This window comes from Parasteatoda tepidariorum, chromosome 12 (genome assembly GCF_982258835.1).
Source record: "Parasteatoda tepidariorum strain Cologne lab strain chromosome 12, Ptep-v5.0, whole genome shotgun sequence".
NCBI lineage: Eukaryota > Metazoa > Arthropoda > Arachnida > Araneae > Theridiidae > Parasteatoda > Parasteatoda tepidariorum.
This window is the reverse complement of record NC_141766.1, coordinates 66382705-66404778: the sequence shown is the minus strand read 5'-3', so window position 1 is coordinate 66404778 and position 22074 is coordinate 66382705. Positions and strand designations below refer to the sequence as shown.

At 27.9% G+C, this 22074-nt stretch overlaps 1 protein-coding gene across 1 annotated transcript; it reads right to left on the bottom strand.

Moving 5' to 3' along the window:
- Nucleotides 1–1053: 1053 nt before the first annotated feature.
- Nucleotides 1054–14787, bottom strand: LOC107440749 (uncharacterized). The gene is made up of 4 exons (XM_016053766.4): nt 14525–14787; nt 11752–11872; nt 7343–7571; nt 1054–3983 (listed from the first exon to the last, which is right to left on the bottom strand). The coding sequence occupies exons 3-4, from the start codon at nt 7563–7565 to the stop codon at nt 3520–3522; spliced, it is 687 nt and encodes a 228-aa protein (XP_015909252.1). The 5' UTR covers nt 7566–7571; nt 11752–11872; nt 14525–14787; the 3' UTR covers nt 1054–3519.
- Between the last annotated feature and the right edge of the window lie 7287 nt (nt 14788–22074).

Sequence of the window (22074 nt, the reverse complement as noted above, 5' to 3'; positions counted from 1 at the left end):
TTCAACAAAATTACTATCAATTAAAATATGTGGCTATTACAGAGATAGCTGCCCAATTTTTCAGTAAGAAATTTGGTTTTTAAGTAAAAAAAAAAAAAAAAAAAAAAGGGGTCAGGATAATAATAAAAAAAAAAGATTACTATAATCAATAACTTAACCAATTTAAAGATTTTTTAATTTAAATACCAACTCAGAAAATAATACAAAATAATTCATGAGATAAAAACAGGACATATCGAAAATATTGCTTCATTAGCAATTTATAAAGCACTTCTAATTATTTTGTTACATTCCAAAAATAATTCTTAAATTTTAGCAACTAGCACCATATTGAGCCTTTGGGGCTACGCACATCTGCAGAATTTCCTTATTTAGTAGTTTTATTTCAATTCATAGCTTTCAAAGTAAATAATTTATTATTTTCTTCTATTTAATTTTGCCTGCCACTTTGTTCATGTTGGAGAAAAGGAAAATTTTTAATTGACTATCAACATTTAGGAAACACTAGTTACTTAGATTGTAATCAAGAATTAAGCTCAAATTGAAATTAGGAAATTCTAGCTAGTCAGAAATCGGTTGGAATTTTCTATTAATTTTTGGAAATGGGGAAAAAAAATAGAATGATAACATTGATATGCACCAAAGCTAGTTAATAATGCAAGCTGAGTAAAAAATAAACTAAATATTCTCTCTAGCTGAAAACTGTTTGGGAGGAGACTTATTCTTAAAAGTAATTAACCTATTGAGGTTTGTATGGAAATAGTAATACTTATGATTCTAAAATTTATTTTCTTAAAAAAATAAATAAATAAATAAAAAAAACCTTTTCAATAGATATATGAATTAATTTTTCCATTAGGACAAAAAGTGTTTTTTTTTTTCATGTAAAAAATAAATTCTAAAACCATAATATAAAGGTGTAATATTTAATTATAGTCTATATTTTGAGAAATATATATTAACGATAGAGGAAAGAAAAAAAATATAATAAGATCACAGTGTGGCTGGTACATTTTGAAGTGCATGTAGCTGATCAGTGATAAGAATAAAATATTTAAAGCCAACAATAACAAATTTATTGCATTTCAGAAAAGCTATCTAAAAAGCAATCAATTCCTTTTACAATATCAGTCCCACAAAATCACAATATTCATCTAAATTAGAATGATACAAGCTCAATTATTTTAGAATAGAACTATAATATTCAAACTGTGTAAGATAAATTCTATGTAATAAATGATCTAAAAATATATACATATCACTAATATTTTAGATGAACATAAACAATTATAATAAAGCTCTAAAGTTCAACAATATCAGTAAGTTTGTTTAACAAAGTGTAACAATGAAATATAAGTCTGAAATAAATTAGCAGTTTGCTTTTATTATACCTACTTAAAGAGGACATAAACAACAAGACTTTTCTGCCAACAGATAACAGGAAAAAATATATGAATGAAAGTATAATGAATTTAAAGTACTGTCTCAGGCACAGCAAAATAACATAAACAAATAAATCACACATTTTTAAAAAATATATATCTAAGAAATGATTAAAACACCAACACCATTAAGAAATTACAAGAGAAAAAAGAGAGTGCAACATTGCAAGGACAAAATTTAAAATGTGAACTGTTAAAAAACAATTAAATTTACAAAATACATAAGTTTTAGATATAATTGAAAGTTATCTACTTGAATATAGTAAAGAAAGCTTTAATACCAACTAAGACCAAAGACAGATTGTTTACCCACAGCTTACAAAAACAAACTGTGTTTTAATACAGTTCATTATATAGAAATTGAAAGGAAAGTTTCAAGACTAATTCAAACCGTAAAGATAAGTGACTTAAAATTTTCTTTAGAGTAAATAATAAATAAGACTTAATCAGCAATTTTGCTCTTCATTAATGTCACTGAGTGAAATCAATATGACATGCTACTGAATTAAATGTTTTTAATAATGTAAAATGATAGCTTAGTAAGAGTTTAAAACATTTTTTGATTTTCAAAGAGTATAAAGGAATCATCTCTGTTGGCATCTTTAGTGAGAAATGTTCTACACAGTTTATCCATATAACATTTTTAAATTAAAGTAAAAAATATATGAGAACAAATTTTTTATATTTTAAGTATCTTTTGTTACAATTATATGTTAAATTCTTAAAAACGTTTCATCAAATAATTTAGTAAATTACAAAGATTTCCCTATATGCCAAACTATACACTAAATTAGATGTTGAAAAATATATAAGTTATATCTTTTTGGGTAAAAAAAATGGAACTGAATTATGATATAAAATAAAATGTTAAGAATCAAATATTACTTTGGAGGAAAGAAATAATTTGAACAAGTTGAAATTTCATATCAACGTATATCCTGGAGTTGATAGGTTTAAGAAATAGTGAAATTCAGTAATAGTTACCATGATGTGGCTCACATTACAAGTAACTGACAATTTTGTAGCATTGTGAACTAATATGTAACTAAGTTATTCTGCTATGCAGTTCTTATATCATGCAAGTGACTTTTTAACAACTAAATACTCATTTTCTAATAAAACCTTGATCAAAGCAAATATGGACATTTTACTGCTACAGAATTATTGCTCATTTTTTTTTAAAGCTTTACAGATTTTGTATTGCTAATTTTCTTCCTTTTTAAAAAAAATAAATAACTACAAATGGTGAATTTTTAGTAAAACCAGAAAAAATATCCAGGTGCCATGAAAAAAAATTATTTAAAACCAAAGGAATCAAGATAAAATCTATGAAATATTCTAACTCATAAAACAATGAGATTGAGTCCAGTTTAATTTGAAACAAAAAATAAAACAATTTGCAGCATAATATATATATTTACAACTAAATAATATATACAGATAAAATATGATCTAACTTCTGAATGCTTTTATACAACACATACACAGATATATTTCATACATAAACTAGCGAATTACGAATATAAATTCTACAAATGCTAAGAATTTTGCATTTTTTCCTTCTGTAGAGGACATTCCCCCCTCATTTCTTAGCATTATATATTATTATAATAACAATCGTAATAAAATAACTATCTTAAGTAACAGCATAATAAAAATGAGTAAAGAAAGCTAAACTTAATATTTAACTATTTTCAAAAAAGTTAAAAATTTACACAACTAAATTTCTAAACATTTAATAATAATGCTTTAGAAATCTATTCTGAGAATTGTTCTACGTTGGATAATTCATGTGCAAGGATTTTTCAAGACAGTTTTATAAAATAATAAAATTGCTTTATTGCAAAACAGATTATTTTGAAAAGAATTTAGAATTAGGGTGACATAATAAAAATATTTTTTTTTTGCTTTCCTAATCAAGCTGATACATTCAAATTATATTAGTAGGCTTTCAAGTATAGCAAATGCTATACGTTTAAATAAAAGCATAACAATAAACATGATAATGAATAACATACAATGCTTTATGACAAATAAAGAAAAAATGCAATTCAATTAACACAGCGTTGAACGTTCACTACCAAGAAGTTGGACTCACAGCATTCAAATCAAAATTAGATATCATTAATTTAATGCCATGTTGCTTAGCATTCAAAATTGCTTCTCTAGAAGCAGCATTGATTACAGAGGTCCTTTCTTCACACAAAGCTTTATTTTCTTTGTTTTTTAATTCTAATAGTTGTTCTTTAGTAAGTTTCTTTGGTTTACTAACTTTTCCCATATAAAACCATCTACCAGGATTTGTTATAACTGTATCACCTGGATTACTCATTTTTCGTCGAACAACAGGAGATGGCTCAGGAGTCACACAAGGCGTACTATCAGGAGAAGAGAATTCTTCAATTTTTAAATTACTCAATGCTTGATGCAGCATAGGCAATTGATCAGCCTGATTTATGATAAGTTTAGTGGGGGGTTGAAGTTGACTAACAGGCTGTTCACTTTGGATTGAACTCAGCTTGCTCAAATCTTTTACATCAACTGAAAAAAAATAATAAAGAACTTAATGTTGAAATGGCAAATTACTTCATATTTAATTAGGGATGTAGCTAATAGTGATTTGGCCAAATACTCGGCAGTTAAATAGCAACATTTTTAAAAAAAAGAAAATCATTAACAATTATAATTTTTTACATAAATCAAGTTTAATCATTTTTGAAAATAATCAAAACTTAGCTGTATTATTGGTGTACAATAATACAGCTAACAGCAGGACATACAGGGAAAAAACTTTTAGAAATGTTTAAGATAATTATAAATATCTAGGATAAAAAAAAACTAACAGCTTTAAAAAAAAAACTCAAGTTGCAAAAAAAAAAAAAAAAAAAAAAAAAAAAAAAAAAAAAAAGAAATAGAGAAAAAAATATCCGCTTAATTCTTAAAGCAAACTTATAAAAAAAAATTCCGGAAAATATTATAAGACATTCAAAGATATGTCTATCAGAAAAGCTTTTAAGACTGCAGTGTTATCAGAGAAACATCCAGAAATAAAAAACAAAGATACAAAAGCAAAACAGAAAAAATAAAAATCTATCCTAATTTTTGGAAAAAAATTTTAAAGCTAAGCATTTTAAGTGTTAATTTAACTTTTTCAAATTGCTGTATTTTTAGAAAAAAGTGACCAGAAAAGAATAACGCTAATTAGAATTGCTCTTTAAAAAATGCTGGGAAAAAAATAAAAGTTAAAAAAAAAAATAAAAGAAAAAAATTGTTCTATCTTAGTTCTGAAATATAACTTTAATGTTGAGAATCACAGTTTTCAATGTGACTAGTTATCTGTCTTCGTAAAAAAAAAGCGACAATAAAACAATAAAGTCTGTTAGAAATGCTCCGCTATAATGTTGCTTAAGTTAAAACGAAAAGAAAAAAGAAAATCAAAAATTAAACAAAAAAAGTTTTCAGTTTTTAAAACATAAAGTGATGAAAAAATGATGAATTGGCTTGCCTGAATATAATTACACAAAGAAGAAAATCAGCATTACGAAACTCATGATTCAGTATAAAGTAATCTAGAGTTTTGATTCTTTAAATTTCACTTTTCCAAGTTTATTTCAGAACATAAATTAACAAGTTTCAGAACCTAAGATATATATGTAAAATCTATTTCTAATAACGTACAGCAAAAAATATGATTTTAGATAATTTTTTATTAATTCTATTAAAATTTTCCCCCAAAAAAAACTTTGTCCAAAAATAATTTTCTAAATAACACTTTGACGAATACTCGACAAAAGGGCCGAATACTGAATATTCGACAAAAGGGCCAAATACCGAATATTAGTTACATCCCTATATTCAATATAAGAAACATACATTGCTAAATGTTCCACAAGTTATAATACAACAATTTATACATTTGAAAAGACAGGTAACTCTTTTAAAATGTTTCTTATTAATTGAAATATCTGGTGTTGTTCTGTACTGCATAGAAAACTTAGTGAAAAAGAACAGTGGACAGTAAAGAATAAATATAATATATAGAACCATATAGAGAAAAACAAGGATGTCTATACCATTAGAGACCTCAACCATTTACATTTTACTCCTTGACTTTATTATTCCTTTTTTACCAACACTTGAATGGTTAGAAAACAATTTTCAAAAAACGTTTATGCTGTTTATCAAGAAGAAAAAGATTGTAGCAATCCTGAACAGTGGTTCAATGTTAAAGCACATACTACTTTCGGTTGAGAGGTCAAAACCCATTAGTGGCCAGCTTTTTTTTTTTTAATATTCTGATCATTAATTTCAAATTTTACATGACAATTTTTTAGAATTTATATACTTTGGTTTTCTTAAATTTACCACTACAATTTCTATTAATGATAAAGAAAACCGTTTATTGCATGATATATGCCTAGTGAAGGGATTTATACTATTCAAGAATCAGTAAGCTTAAAAAGATTTTGAGGCATGCAATAGAGAGAAAAACTATTAAAGATAAAGAAAAACATATCCAAGATCTAAAGATCTTAGAAGATAATTTTGGTGCATACTGGTTGAATCTTATCACTGTATAACAAAGTAATTTGCATCAATGAACATGCTTTATGTCCTTTACATACAAAAATGTCCCTTAGGAATATTAACACTTAATGAACCAATGCTGCCCTTTAAGCAACATAGCACATTCACTTATTGGGACACATACTACGCATAAAAATAATTTGATTATTTTTATCACTATTGTTATTATATTTGTAATAAATTTAGTTGTGACTAATTATATAGTTATAATTAAACATTATAATTATACCTGGCAGGAAGTAAACTGGATACACTTCCTGACTGTTAAAGTTTAACAATGAACAATCTTTGAAATGAAAATAAAATTTTAATAAGGATGATTATATTTGGACTTCTTTAGGGCAAGCTTCCAAATCCTCTGATTTGGGACAGAAAAAAAAAAAACATTCAAAAGAACGATAGTTTGAGCATCTTTAGCAGTGAAACTCCCAAAAAGTAAGGTTTGAAAATTAAAATGTTTCTGAGTATTTATTTAAACATATATTTAATCATTTAAAAAAAATTACTACTTCAAAATAACCCCATCATCGACAGTTATATCTTGGAGGGTAGAGAAGGACGTCAAGTTTGGTGTCATTAGTTAGATTTTTTTAAATATCAAATAATTCTATTTAATTTTTTGATCTAGTATTTATTTCTAGAGATATATTTATTTTAAACAATTTTCAAGCTCTTCATTTTGCAATTACAGCACTACTTGTGAACCAAAAGGCAAGAATCTGCAAGTCAAATCTGGGTAAATTTCTTAAAACTCCAAATCTGCAAAAAGAGAAAAAAAAAGAAAAGAAAAAAGGGAGTTACAAATATAGGAGTTACTGAAGCTAACCCCACAAAACCCTAGGAATGACATGGTTGAGTCAGGTTTGTTATCACACTAATACATATTTTTAAAACATTTCATACAAGTATTTTGAGAGTTTTGACCCAATGCGTATCTCTCATGATTTTCTTTTCTTTTAAATAATTTTCAAAATCTGCAATAAAAAATAAGAGTTCCTATTTAAGATTTTGAAGTTAACTTTTACACATCCAAAGGGTGAGGTTTGTAATCATAGCATTCATGTTTTGAAAATGTTGCATAAATGCATTATGAAATTTTTGAGCTGATGTCTATTTCTCAAGATACGAGACTGCTTCCATTTAGACTACGAGTATAATATCAAAATAAGGAAACAAACAAATAGTAAAAAGTTATATATTTTTTATATTCAAAATTATTTCAGAACAGATGATTGAAATCAATAACAGTACTTAAGAAACTAAAAGCTAGAAAAAAATTAAGAGAATTTGTAAAAAAAAATAAAAAAACTTACCAGCAGGAGAAAAAGGCTCTGATACATTTGGTAAATCTACACTGTCTTTGAGGTCTGAAAGGAAACCTTCTGTCTCAGGAGGGCTACAAGCATATTGCTCAAAATCTGTTGCAAAGTTTAACCTTTCAATGTTGTTAACCATCCAATCAGGTAAACCAAACTTCCTCTGTCGCACAGCTATTTCAGCTGTTGACTCTTCTGATTTACTCTCCATTGCGACCATAAAAAACTGAAAATAAAATTGCAATATGAAAATTTTTTTTTTTTAATGAAAGTTAATAAAGACTGCAATCAAATAAAATATTACAAGAAGAATAAAAATAGATTATTCATAATTTTTACAGTCAACAGACAGAAGAAATTAGTGACAAATAAACTATATTTGATAGCACATTATTTTCAATACAATATTAGTCACAGGTTAGAGTTGAGGGGAAACAAAAAACATCAAATAGAAGAAGCTAAAAGTGTCCAATATGTTTAGATGATCATAGGAATTAAGAATTCAATATCAACTCAGTGGCACGACAGACCATAGAGAGCCAAAGCCTACTCTGCCCATCTCAGTTTTCTCGACCTTGGGCTCAGGGGTGCAAGAGCAGATGTTCCTGTTGGGTGGCCAGTCTAATGCAAAATCTCCAGTGTTTAGTTCCCAAGCCTGTTAGGAACTCATTTCTTTGACCCACAGAAAGGATGAAAGGCAGAGTCAACCTTGCCTGGCCCAAGAGCGCTAGCACTCAGCCACTGGATATCAAGAATTTAACATAGTAAAAAAAAAAATTCTCATTTACTTTTTTTTATAAATAAAGAAAACTATTTTTCAATTATTTATTTTAGTCTTGTACAGAATTTTAAAGTCTATAAACCTTTAGCATGCTAACTTTTTAAAAATGGGATTCGTGTTATTCTCCTTACTAATGTATGTACACAGTACACTTATATTTAGATAAATTATATTTATTCACACTGTTTTTCATTTACAATATAATTCTCTTTAAAGAAATTTTTTTAATGTAATTAATATCTACACATAGATTAGGGTCTACAGATCTGATTTTGAATACTATCACATTTATATTTATTTATAATTTTCAATATTATTCTAAGATTTTTTTTTTTAACATGTTAAATCTCCATCACAATTTGTTTTCTTTAGTATTTTTAGATATTTAGTTTGCTCATAATACAAGGTCAGCATTATGATAGTTTAGGAATTAATACTCTTAATTAAACTAGAGTAAGACTGCTATCTTAAAATTGTTTCAGAGTTCATATTTAATTTATGGAAAAAATTTCCAGAAAATACATAAGTAGACCAATTATAAAACAATGCACGATTCTATGAAATGAATCAGTTATTAAAATATTAGAATACCTTGACAAATAAAAAAATATCTTCCACAATTCAGTGAAGGCTCATCGGGGACTGGTCGGTCGCAATGTGCATTATTAGCAGGAAATTAACCCATATCTTTCTGCAATATTAGTCGTGAATAGGTAATTTGCAAAGATTTACCTATCTTAGTGATTTTAATAGTTGATATTGAACATTTAGTAGTTGGCATCTATGTTATGTAAATTAGACCACTGGATTAACATGGATGGTTGACCGAAACTCATGCATTTTCTTTTTCATCGACATATTTCGCTTGCTTGCATGGTTATTAGCATCCATGATGATGTTATTCTGTGGCACTGTTCAACAGTTACCTGACGGCTCTAACTAGCATCATGCCAAGATGTCTGATATACTTTTAGTGACGATTACAGTCAATGAATCTGCAGGTGTGGAAATACCACATCATGCAAAGAGATATATCCATTGCACATTAGTGTCTGTTTGTGAATATTGATGCCCATTTCATTGTCTATCTACTATCTAGGTGAAAATTTGAATCTGTAAGTTAAGTTTCTTGTTTTCATACTATCTCCTGTGCAGTCAGTCATATGTATGAGAGATACATGAAGTATTACATCGGTGAGCATGAGGCATTACAAAGTTAATATCTTAGTACATCTACGAAGTTAGACTCCATTGCAGAATTGCTGCAACACGGCGATATTGTTGCAGAATGTTAGAGTTTTTGATGAAAGATTTTTTTCTTCCTGCAGAATTTTTTTTCAAAGATATCTTTCTTGTGCATCAGAGAGGAAAGAAATAAACATGATTTTTCCATTCTCATTCCAGATTTTTTTTAAAAAAATAGGTAATAACTGACTTCAGCTAGAATTTCAAATTAATTAAAAAAAATTCAGAAATCGCAAAGTTTGGTCTAGAAATGATTTCTTTCTTTCATTTTTTCTTTCTTTAAAGAACATATTTTACATACACTTATTTGAGTATCACTTTCGTAAAAAAGTCCTATTCTAGTGATTCGTGATCTTTATTTTGGGAGTTCTGCACGGATTTCACGATTTTTAATTTATGAAAGTTTAATTTATTTATGAATTTTAATTTGTGTAATGATTTATAAAATTTGAAACTGCATTGTTCCGCCTACAAAATGCGAGAATATCGCATATAATATTAGAATAAAAAAAAATATTACTTTTACAATTTAAAATTTTTATTCTATACTTTCTTCCGTAAACACAACGCTTGTTATTTTAAATTAGTAATTGTTATAATTAAAGGTATCTTAAAGCAAAATATTAGTGATAAGGAAGTTTGTCATAGAAAGCCCGAAAAAATTCTGCCACAGGGCAGATAGATATTATAGATAATTATAAATAGAGAGTAGAATCAAGTATAAATTACAATTGTGAAAATAACCTTTTAAAAAATCTTACAAAACGCGATAAGACTTTTTATGTTTTGCGGAAGGGGCCCACAATTGTTTTTCTCTTGGGCCTATAAAATAAATATCCAGCCTTGCAAGTAGGTCGAAATTCAATGAGCAGCAAGGATCCTTTCCTTGTAACATGGAACATTGGAGATTGCTTCAGACTGATTTAATCCTATTGAAATCAGATTGTTTTTAAACAGCCTCCCTGATTATCCTGAGCTAACTCGCGTATGTACCTATATATTGCAAATATTTATTATCCTGATTAAACTTGGACATAGCAAAATTCGTCGATACATTTTGTTTTATCACATTTCAATTCGGTCGGAAGCACAACAAAAAATAATAATAATCTGCAGTGATTGGAAGTTTGCCAATATTTGAGGGACTGCAGACGTAATTTGTACAATTGTATATACGATGGTTGATATAGAAAAAAGTTTTTTTTTTAAAAAAATGGCGTTCTCGAGCCAAAGTGAAAGTAATGCAGATGATTTTTCAGATTATGAAGATTTGAACATATACAAAGACTAATATTTAACTTTTTTCATTGGTCGAGATAATTTGGGATCGAAAAATGATGGTAAATTAAATATTTTTTACACGTAAAAAAATTAAAATTTCAACTTAGTATTATGTTTTGTTTTAGTTCATTGTACGGTAGGGAACCGATTATACGGAACGATCTGCACCATCGCTATTCCGGATAACTGATTTTTCCAGTTTTATGAATAGCTACAAAAAGCCGTTTTTTTTGCTAAACCCAACTAAAAAAAAATATTTGGAAATAATCTTAAAAAGAAGAAAAAACAATGAAGTAATATAATGATTATTTCCAAAATGATGGTAAGGTAAACATCTTTCAAAAAAGAAAGAAAAATCCTATAATCTTATGAGGAAAAAAATATTTTTTAAAAAAATGAATTTAAATTTCGCTCCGGATTTTTGGTTTTCTGATTTCTAGATAACGGGTTCTGCACTGTATTTATTAATGAAATAAAAAAATATGCTGATTCCCTGCATTTTTTTTTCAAAAATATTGGTAAGGGAAATAGTTAAGCAACTTTATATGCAAAAACTACATTGATCTTTTTATAGGTGCAAATATGTATAGATGTTAAATAGAAATTGTTTTAGTGTTAGCAACATTTGTATGTTCACATACAAATCCTAATTTCAAAAATTAAATCTAAAATTGTCTTACCTACTATATCACGTCAATAATTCACACATAAGATATATTAATCAATCAGTTATGTTTATCAGTTGACAAAGAAGTTTACAGTAAAACATTTCTGCAACAGCCCATAGTGGGCCAGGGGTGCCATGTTAAGGCTTCACTTTTTCGTGACCATGACAACCTGGCCAGCATTGTGTACGAAACTGCCTTTACTTCCCAAATGGTACCCATTGATTTGAAGTCGGATGGGTTTCAAGACATAAACGGGAATCGCACCCCAGTTCTTCATGAAGGTAGTTCAGTGTTTCAATTACTGAACTATCATGCACTCTTAACTTAGTAAGATAATTTGCAACAACCATACAAGTTGACAGCAATGCATTTTTAAAAGAATATTAAATGCTTTAAAAAATTTCAGTTAAATTTATATATTACTCACAAACCTTATAAACGTGAAATCAATTTATTTTCTGCTGCAGCAACAAAAAACTGTACAATTGATCAAATTCCACTTAGGGATGCAAAAACTGGAACTTTCAAGTGGTTAATGGCTCAGTTTTCTAGCTAAAAAGTAGTATGAAAAAATTATACATAACTTGTATAAAAAAATTACATTTTCATTCATTAATTTTTAAAAATTAGAAATTAAAATTTTCAAATACAAGAAGTACAAATTTTGGTGGTATAAAACTTATAACTTTGACTTTATGAGTTTTTTTTTTTAAAAAAGTTTAATTTTCAAACCGAAATCTATTTCTTTACATTTTAGATTTTCTACATTTTAGATTTTCAAATTCATGACTAATTCCAAGAATTTTTCATGACTTAAAAAAAGTTATTATTTTCTCCAACAAAAACACAACAATAAATTTAAAAAAGCATTATAATAACATTAATTGAAATGATTGTATAACCAAAACTGTTATACTCTGTATCTTCATATTTACAAGGGTGATTGTGAGCTCAACTAAAAAATCCTGAAATTTTTTTTAGTAAAATCATTAATGACGCATTTCAAAAATGCAATGTTTTTACAAATTTAAATCATTGATATTTTCAAAACATGAAAATATCAATGATGCGGCATATATGCAAATATGTGGCATAATTTAAATTAATAATTATGTTTAAGTTTACTTTTATCTCTAATCACATTTATTACTCTACTAAAAAAAATATTTACAAATGAAAGAGATGCCAAGTATAAATTCTAGTTCTAATATTTTTAAATGTAATATACAAGAATTTTTATACATAAATGTGATTGATGATTTCTTGAACTTCTGGACCTTGGATTTATGGACACTTCCGGATAAAATTCCGGAGCACAATCATTTCTGTATTTATAGATTTTAAATTTAAAAAACTGAGTAAGGAAAGAGTTGAAGAAATAAAATAGCTAAAAAAAATACAAAAGCAAAATTTTTTTCCTTTCTTTCAGCTGAATTATATTCTAAACATACTTTTCTTGTTTATCGAAAAGGAAAGAAATTTTTTTCGTTTCTCATTTTGGAATAAAAAAAAATCGTTAATGACAGACTTGCTTCAACTAGAATTTTAAATAGATAAAATAAAATAAATAAATAATATTAAAAATTCGGTAATCACAGAAGTTTAAAAGATAATTCACTCTAGAAATTATGTTTTTTCTTTCATTTTTTGAAAGAAGACCATAACTTTTAAAGAATATGATAAAAACATTTTAAATTTTAATCAAATATGACTGGGAGTGGGGATTTTGTTACAAATTCAGATATTTGGAACATCATGAAAATGGGGAGGGAGGATTCCATTTTAAAAATTGGATTTCTCGGCCACCTAAATCCAAGACTTTCCATGAATTTTTTTAACAAAAATAGTTAAAATCATGACAAATTTTGTTCAATACTAAATTTCATGACTTTCCAGGAGCGCAGATACCCTGTATATAGAGTAAAAAATTTAGGACATTTTCGTATTGTGATCTGTCATGCCAAACTTAATCGCCAAGGTGCCAAATAGATTTTAAACTTGTAAATTTTAAAAAAACAAAAAACATTAAGATGTTTGCCTGGAGGTGGCTACAAGTAATACCTTATGAGTTGGTCCCTTTCTGCAATGTTTCTTTTAGTTTCTCACGGGCCGCTGCCTGGAAATTGCCAAAATTTGGGCGGTTATTCTGCCACAGATCACGGAAAATTCTCCATAAAATTAAAGGGCAAGAGAATATGCAAAACTGCAGTTTTTTTTTAATACTTTTAGAAACCTTCATGTGGTAGATTAATAGGATTTTCTGTATTTCCCCAGATAATTTTTTTTTTGAATTATTTTGTATTTACCAAATTAAGTTACTTTTAAATAACTCAAAAATTTAATTTATTACCAACTTAGAAAGTAAAATTGTTTTCAATCGAGTCCATTTTCAAATTAAGGTTGCTTTTTAAAAACCTTTCTCAAGGTCAAATGTCTACAATTTGGATTGGTGACCTTCAAAAATAGTGGTAGAGGGTAGCCACTATCTGGACCTATTAGTTAAGCAAAGAGTTACTTGTGCATTTGCTAATTAATATCAATATTTTTCATTAACTTAATTTCAATTTTTTTACCCTCACTATTCACAGAAGAACCAAGGCACCTACAAGCCAAATTCATTAAAGTATTTCTCAAAGAATTTATTTTTTAAAAATGAGGTCAAATTTTGAAACAATTAAATGAAACAAATCTATTTATTAAATTAACTATTCATTTTACTAAATAATCATATTTAATTAAACAATTAATTTTAAAATTTTAGCAATAAAAAATACTTAGCATTATGGTCTCTTAGAGAAATATAGCAAAAAGTATTTATTTTTTGTGAATGGAAAACAAAACGATTATCCTAAATAACAAATTATATATTAATAAGAGTGATAAATATTGTAGGATTTTAATTAATTACGTATCACGATTAGATAATATTGATAACGCATTGCGACTGTTACCTCTATTGGACAGATTATTATATTATATTGTCAAAAATTAAAATTTCAATTTTTTTGATAGGACGTTATTGAAAATGAAAAGAAAGTGACTTAGGATTCGTATATAACGTTACACTGTTCCTAAAAATATTTTAAAGATAAAAAATAATATTGGTTAACATAACTATACAACGATGATATAAATTTTGAGAAACAAATATGTAAAATAATATATTTTAATATTGGCATGTAAAATAAACGCATGTGTACTTACCAGTGGACACGAAGCCAGCAATTTAATTGACTAGATTTTGTGTGAATGAACACTTATATTAGCGAGGAAACGACACGTTTTACAATGAAGAACTGATCAACAAGACGGAATGTTTTCAATTATCGAAAAAATTAAAGGGTAATGTCAATATAAACATCAAACAACATTTTGACGTTGTATTGCGTCATGTTTTTTCCCTACACGGTTCTTCTGCTTCAAGGCTAAAGTTTGCGTCATATTCCTAATTGTTGCCATATTGTGTCTGTAAAAAATAAGGTACGGTTTTGCTTTTTCGCCAAGTTTGCACTGTGCACCAAACATTCAGTAAATTAAAAGACAATGAACTTAAAACAGCTAATGCAGAACAGTGAACTAAAATAATTGAACCAAGGTTTTTAAAGTTTATTCTCACTGCATGAATTCACTCATTTCAGCTCACTTTAAGGGACAACCTGATTGGTGAAATATATTCTCTTATGATATTGCTGTTGTTGTAGTTCATTTACGTCGCACTAGAGCAGCACAATGGGCTATTGGCGACGGTCTGGGAAACATCCCTGAGGATGACCCGAAGACGTGCCATCACAATTTTGATCCTCTGCAGAGGGGGTGGCACCCCCGCTTCGGTAGCCCGACGACCTGCAAGCGAAGTCGAGCACTTTACGGTAGAACAGTTTAACGAGGACCAATACCGCACATCCTCGGTCCTTGTGCAGACTGATCCAAGTGGTCACCCACCCGCACACTGACTGCAGCCAGTGATGCTTGACTTCGGTGATCTGCTGGGAGCCGTGTCTTAACGATCAGCCCACTGAGGGACATATTCTCTTATGAAAAACTCATCAATGAGATTCTCCTATTCAGCTATGCTACTTAATTAGTGCAGACATATTTTGAATTACCGGAATAGATGCAAGAAACAAACTTTCTCTTAAAAAACATACCCTTTTTTTCAACTATAAAAATATGGTAGTATTTTTAAGTATCGTCAGCATTAATTAATTATTATATTTGAGGTCACCCTTTTAATCTAATAGGTTTGAGTCCTAGTGCGGGAAGATTCAATAGCTAGATCAAAAGTTATTTATGGTATTTCGTTTCTTTTTTTTTTTTTCATCGCACTGTGCACTTTTGTGTTGTATGATGCGTTATTTAATTGGGTTATCAAATAATTGTTGGTAATTTGTTGTTGGTAATTTACGTCGCACTAGAGCTGCACAATGGGCTATTGGCGACGGTCTGGGAAACATCCCGCAGGATGATCCGAAGTCATGCCATCACAATTTTGATCCTCTGCGGAGGGGATGGCACCCCCGCTTCGGTAGCCCGACGACCTGCGCGCGAAGTCGAGCACTTTACGGTTGCACAGTTTAACGAGGACCTATACCGCACACCCTCGGTCCCTACGCAGACTGATCCAAGTGGTCACCCACGCGCACACTGACCGTGACCGTAGCCAGTGATGCTTGACTTCGGTGATCTGTTGGGAACCGTGTCTTAACAATCAGTCCACTGTGGGACGTCAAATAATTGAATTGGTAATTAAAAGAACAAATAAACATTAATAGCCCTCAACAATTTCAGCTAAAATCTACTGAAAGGGTTATTGGAGAAAGGATAATACTTTAACTTATAAGTTATTGAAACGGTGTTTTGAAAAATAAAGATTGTGGCAGAAATCTAAAACTTGCTCTAAGAAATCGATCGCATATTAACCCTTCGACACAAATTTTTTATTAAATATGTTTTTCATATTTTTTTCATTATTTTGAATTAATTTAGGTAAAATAAACGAAAAATATTATATTTAGTATTTTAATAATTTATAGTTTTGAAATTTAGCATGAAACACTGATGTCTTTTTCTGCGTTAAAGGTAAAATTTTCTAAACATGTCTCACTTTCAAACAATAACTTTCAAAATTTACCCTTATTTTCAGTTATTTAGACCTAAGAAAAACAATTATTCATCATTGAAATTTCGATTTACAAAATCAATTATTGATGAACTTTTCAATATTTATAAAAAAAAAATTTCAAACTACTTTTTTTGGATTTATATTTTATCGCAAATTTTATACCAATATTCTAACAAATATTCTTAGTAATTATTAGATTGTTTTTACAATTGATTACACCAAAATATATTTTTACTTGTAATTCGAGTGTCAAAAAAAATATATATATTAACGAAAACCGGTATTCCATCTGCGTCAAAGGTTTCATGTATAACAAAAACTATCATAGTATAGTTTTGTGAATGGCGTAGAATTTAAAAATGCAACTGTTTTCTTATTAGTATATATATATATATATATATATATATATATATATATATATATATATATATATATATATATATATATATATATATATATATATATATATTAAAGTGATTCTGGCGGTTTTGGAAGCTGAACGCTTCATTTATCGTTTGCTAGAAAAGTATATATATATATATATATATATATTAATTAAAAAATATCGATTATAAAATTTATCGATTTTAAAATTTAAAATTTTATCGATTATAAGCATTTTTATTAAATATTTAGTGCTAAAATGTAAATTTTGAAAGTATATTTTTCTTTTCACAGCAAATCTTCTTTTCATAGCAATGTCTTTTAGAATTTATTTCATTTTAAGTAACATTCATTTTGATTTAAGTCGATCTTATCCTTCTAATCCTTGAAGAGGGTCACAGCTTTTCATAAAGATGCCTTTTTTTTTCTTTCAAATTACAGTAGTAGAACTCAAGGTGATTACTCAGGGTGATCATAGAGTGGAAAAACTTAAAAAAGTGATGATAAATATTTCATGCGGCTGTTAAAAAATTTATAGTTTGAATTTCAATTTATATGTTAAGAATGCAATTAGTCTGTTTTAACAACTAAATATGTTTCCTAAAATTTACAAGCTTGTTTCTTTAGTACGAATTCGTTAAAACCTTTTGTTTCTTCTATCATTTCGTACCAGTTTTTAAATTTTTCCGATTCTTCTCAGTTTTTTCAGATTGTGGCTACACTGTTGCCATGTCTAAGAGTTTGAATAATTTTTCTTGTAATCCGTTCCCAAATAAAAATTTTCTTTAATGAATACTTTAATTTATCCTTTTTATTGCAGAGAACTATGCATTGTTCTAATATTAAAGCAAATATCATCTTATTCAAGAATCAACAACGTTTTGCATAATAACAAATATTTACAATAGATCGAGCTTAATTATTGCATATGCAATAATAGGCTTGCGTTTTGAGCCCATAATTTCTTTTTCAAAAATTAATGAAAAGCCATCACAATTATCACTGCTTTTTTAGAGACATAATTTTTATCCCTAAAACTTCATTAAAAAAAAAAGAAAAAAAAAAGCACCAATAGGTTAATTTTAAAATATATAGCAAGGGGCAAGGGGTCTAGAGAATTTGGTGGGTCCTGTTTTTATTGATTGGACACCGACTATAAAACAGTATTAATAACTACTATTGGTCTACGATTGGATGGTTAATACATTGTTAGCAATAGCAAGGAACCACGGTGGTTCAGGGGATAGAGCTTACGCCTCCCAATGAAGTGATCCAGGTTCGAATTCTAGTGGTGACCGGTAGATACGAATTCTGCTCCCGGCTGTCACCTACCACAGTGCTGACTTAAAATATCCTCTGTTTTAGGCGGTTCTTAGAGTAAAATTCCCTTGCCATCAAGCAAATCGTCGGAGGTTTTCGTGATTATCCCATTTATGTCACGCAAATGCGGGACAGTTCAACACCTCCTAGAAAAGAGCAGGCCTCAGCACAGGTTATCATAAATATCCTTTAGTAGTCCAAACGTAATGACATATTTCATATTTTCAACCACTGCGCAGCTTAGTACCCCGAACGTAATGACATCTTTCTTATTTTTCATCTACTGCGCAGTTAACTTCGTCACATCCGACTACTGAATTGATTCTTGTTAAGGCCTTCCTACTTCTAGGAGGTGTTGGTCAGTTCTTCCACGAAGGCTAGTTTTTCGTGATCCAGAAGTTCCCTTTTCTTCTGGGTTGGGTTCAAAATGACAAGGCTACGGAGTTGAACAACGATAGTTGTAAACTCAGAATTGAATTAGCTACTCAACACCGGTTGTAAAATAAAATAAATAATAGCAAGCTTTCTGAAACCAGTCGCTTTACTATTTTATAGTTCAGCATTCTCCAATATCGCTAAGTATTCCTCCATTCCAACTAAATAAAAACAACATAGTGTCAATTATTTATTTTTTAACACATCAGAAGCCTCTACTGTTTTAATATTTTATTTTTTCTTATCCTGTATTTTTATGAATATTTCAGGAAAATATTATAAAACAACTGCTGATAACATATTATAAATTTATTACAAAATTTTTAGGCTGTCGTTAAAAATATAGTGTGATTACTTTTTAAGTGTAACGTTTTTCTCATCTTTAACTATTTTGAAAAAAATTTATAATAAAGGGAACAAATGATAGATAGGAAAAATAAAAAAAAATAAAAAAAGGAAAAGTAAAATGATTAAGTAACTTTTAAACTGATATCCTCGAAAGCAATTCTGGAATTCCAGAAAACACGTATAATGAAACAAGTGCATCATTTATTGCTTATGAAATGATCATGAAAGATTAGAACAACAAGCGAAGTATCAAGAAACATTAGAAGCATTTAAATTGAATGATTTACACCTTAATCATGAGATAAGAATCAAAATTTATCAACTCCAATCTTTCTCGAACATCAAGTTCAGTCAACTAACATTTTTCGAATTTCCGTATTTCAACTAGCAACAGTTAACAATAAATGTTTTTATCCAAATTTATCAAGAAAAGCTATTTTTTTTTATTGAATTATTTCTACAAATGTAATCTAAATATTTATTTAGTTCTTTCTTCGCGAAAATCCATTAATCGCTAGGGTAAATCCGAAATAATATTTCTCAGGCAGAGCATTTTTTTTTATAATTATTATCTAAGGTGAAAGTGTATATATATATATTTTCTCTCTCTCTCTCTCTCTCTCTCTCTCTCTCTCTCTCTCTCTCTCTATATATATATATATATATATATATATATATATATATATATATATATATATATATATATATATACACTTTTACAGATTTTAAAATTTTCATTTCCTCCTTTTTTTAAAAATATTTTTTTGGCACAAATAAACTTATAGTAATTGGTTAATTTTCATTATGAAATTGAATTAGTTGTATCATGGAATGTCCATTAAGTTTTGATAGTTAAGTTGATATTCAAAAATCGAATTAAATCTACAAAATACTGGGTGCTCACTAAAAATTATTCTCAACACGTATTTTTTAAAATTTTGCTGAAGCAATTAATTGCATTGCAGTGGAGCAGAATGAAACGCTTCATATCTTGATTCATAAGTGAATTTTAATTAAATAATACACAAAAAGCATTTCAGTCAATCATAATTAGCTTTTACTTTCAAGCCAAATAGTCAACCTAATTAATAATTATTTCGGCCTTGATGATTTTTAATTAACCATTTTTACCAGAGCAGAAGCGTTCACTTTCATTTAGTAAATAGGGGCCTTTTTTTTTTTTCGTTTCGACAATTTAACAATTATTTTTTAAGAATTTAAGATGCGTATTAAATAATGAATATTAAATATAAATTAATTGAATGCATATTATGTTTAAGGAAAATAGATGCAAGTTAAATTTAAATAAAACTGATCCAGTAAATGCTTCTAAGTAATATAAAATGATACATTAAAAATTAAAATCCTTCTATTTTTATATCATGTCTTAGAATATTGAAGGTTTTTCTTTTGTAATAAGAAATAATATAAATTGATGTTTCGCAAACTTTCAATAATCAGTGATGCCCTTTCCCATAAAACACGTGATTTGTTGTCTCGCTGAATTTATACAGGTTATGAAGTGATAAAGAATTTTAAGTCTCATTTTATCTTTCTATTTCTTTTCGACATTGCAGCACTTTCAAATACTCTGATATCTATCAGAATTTAATCATTAAAAGTGAAACCTAAGGCATCGTTGGAATGCTTTGAAAATTCTTGAAATTTAAATTCTATCAGATTGTCTACTAAAAATCTTTCCCTAGCTTATTGCCGCTTATTCTGCAGAATGTATTTAAGATTATTAATATATTTACAACCTATTCTTCTCAAATAATTTTTTTTTCCTTAAAAGCTTCTTGATTTAATTTTGCTTAGTTTATTCCAAAAAGGAGATTCCAAAAAGTTGTCTTTTATCGAATTGTTTTCTAAAAAATCTTTTTCTCTACTTTATAGCATTATTTTTTGACTAAAATAAAGCATTCCAAAACAAGTTTTACAATACAGTAAATCTATAAGGGTGTATTTATATATTTAGGATTGTAACCTTATTAACAACCTATTCTTCTGAAATTATTTTTAAACTTAAATATGTCTCAATTCAACTAATTTTATTCGGCGAAAAAGGTAAGAAAAAATTGAAAATTAGGAAAAAAGTTTCCCTTTACAGAATCATTTTTTCAAATTTTCTTTTCTTAACGTTAAAGCATTATTTTTGACAAAAATAGCACCTTCCAAAAAATTTTATAAAACAAAGTTATTCTGCAGGCTATATTTAGTATTGCTACTCTATTAACAACCTATTCTTCTGAAATTATTTTTAAATTTAAATATGTCTTAATTTGACTCATTTTATTCCACAAAAGACGAAAAAGGTAGGAAAAAATTGAAAATTAGGAAAAAAGTTTCCTTTTATAGAATCATTTTTTCAAATTTTTTTTTCTTAACGTTAAAGTATTATTTTTGACAAAAATAGCGCCTTCCAAAAATTTTTATAAAACAAAGTTATTCTGCAGGTTATATTAAGGATTGTTACTAGATTAACAACCTATTCTTTTGAAATGATATTTTAATCTGAAAGTGTCTAAATTTGACTTATTTTATGCCACAAAAGTAAAAAAAAAATAATAAAGGAAATAAATAAAAAATTAGAAAATAATTTTAAAAATCCACCCTTTATAGAATTTTTTCTTCAGATATATTTTTATTAACTCCATATTTTTAATTAAAATAACGCATATCAAAACACCACCTTTTAGATTGAAATTATTCTACAGGATTTATTTAGGATTGTTACTATATTTTTAATCTTTTGGAGTAAAATTTATTCCAAAGCTGTTTAAATTTGATTTTACTTCGTGAGAAAAAACTCCCGAAAAATCATCATTTTTAGAACCATTTTTCCAGAATTCTGTTTATTATTATTATTCTGTTTTTTTTCTTTCTTTTTTTGGTTCCGTATCAGGTTAAAAAAAATCAACAAACGTTTTCTCTCGCATTTAACAGTTCGAATATCATTTTTTTTAAATGGTTATTTACCTAGTTTGGTTAAATATGGTGAAATAACAGTTAAATAAATTTCCATTTAACCATTTTTACACAGAAATTTTTAACAGTGTACCTTAATAATTCATAATTACATCGTGAACGAATTCGGAGAAAAAAAATGGACCTTAAGACAGATGTATTTTACTTTCATTTACAT

Coding starts and splice junctions, on each gene's coding strand:
- LOC107440749 (XM_016053766.4), bottom strand. CDS start 7,565: ATGGTCGCAATGGAGAGTAAATCAGAAGAGTCAACAGCTGAAATAGCT. Junction 3,984..7,342: donor AGAGCCTTTTTCTCCTGCTG/GTAAGTTTTTTT, acceptor ATTTTTTTTCAG/TTGATGTAAAAGATTTGAGC.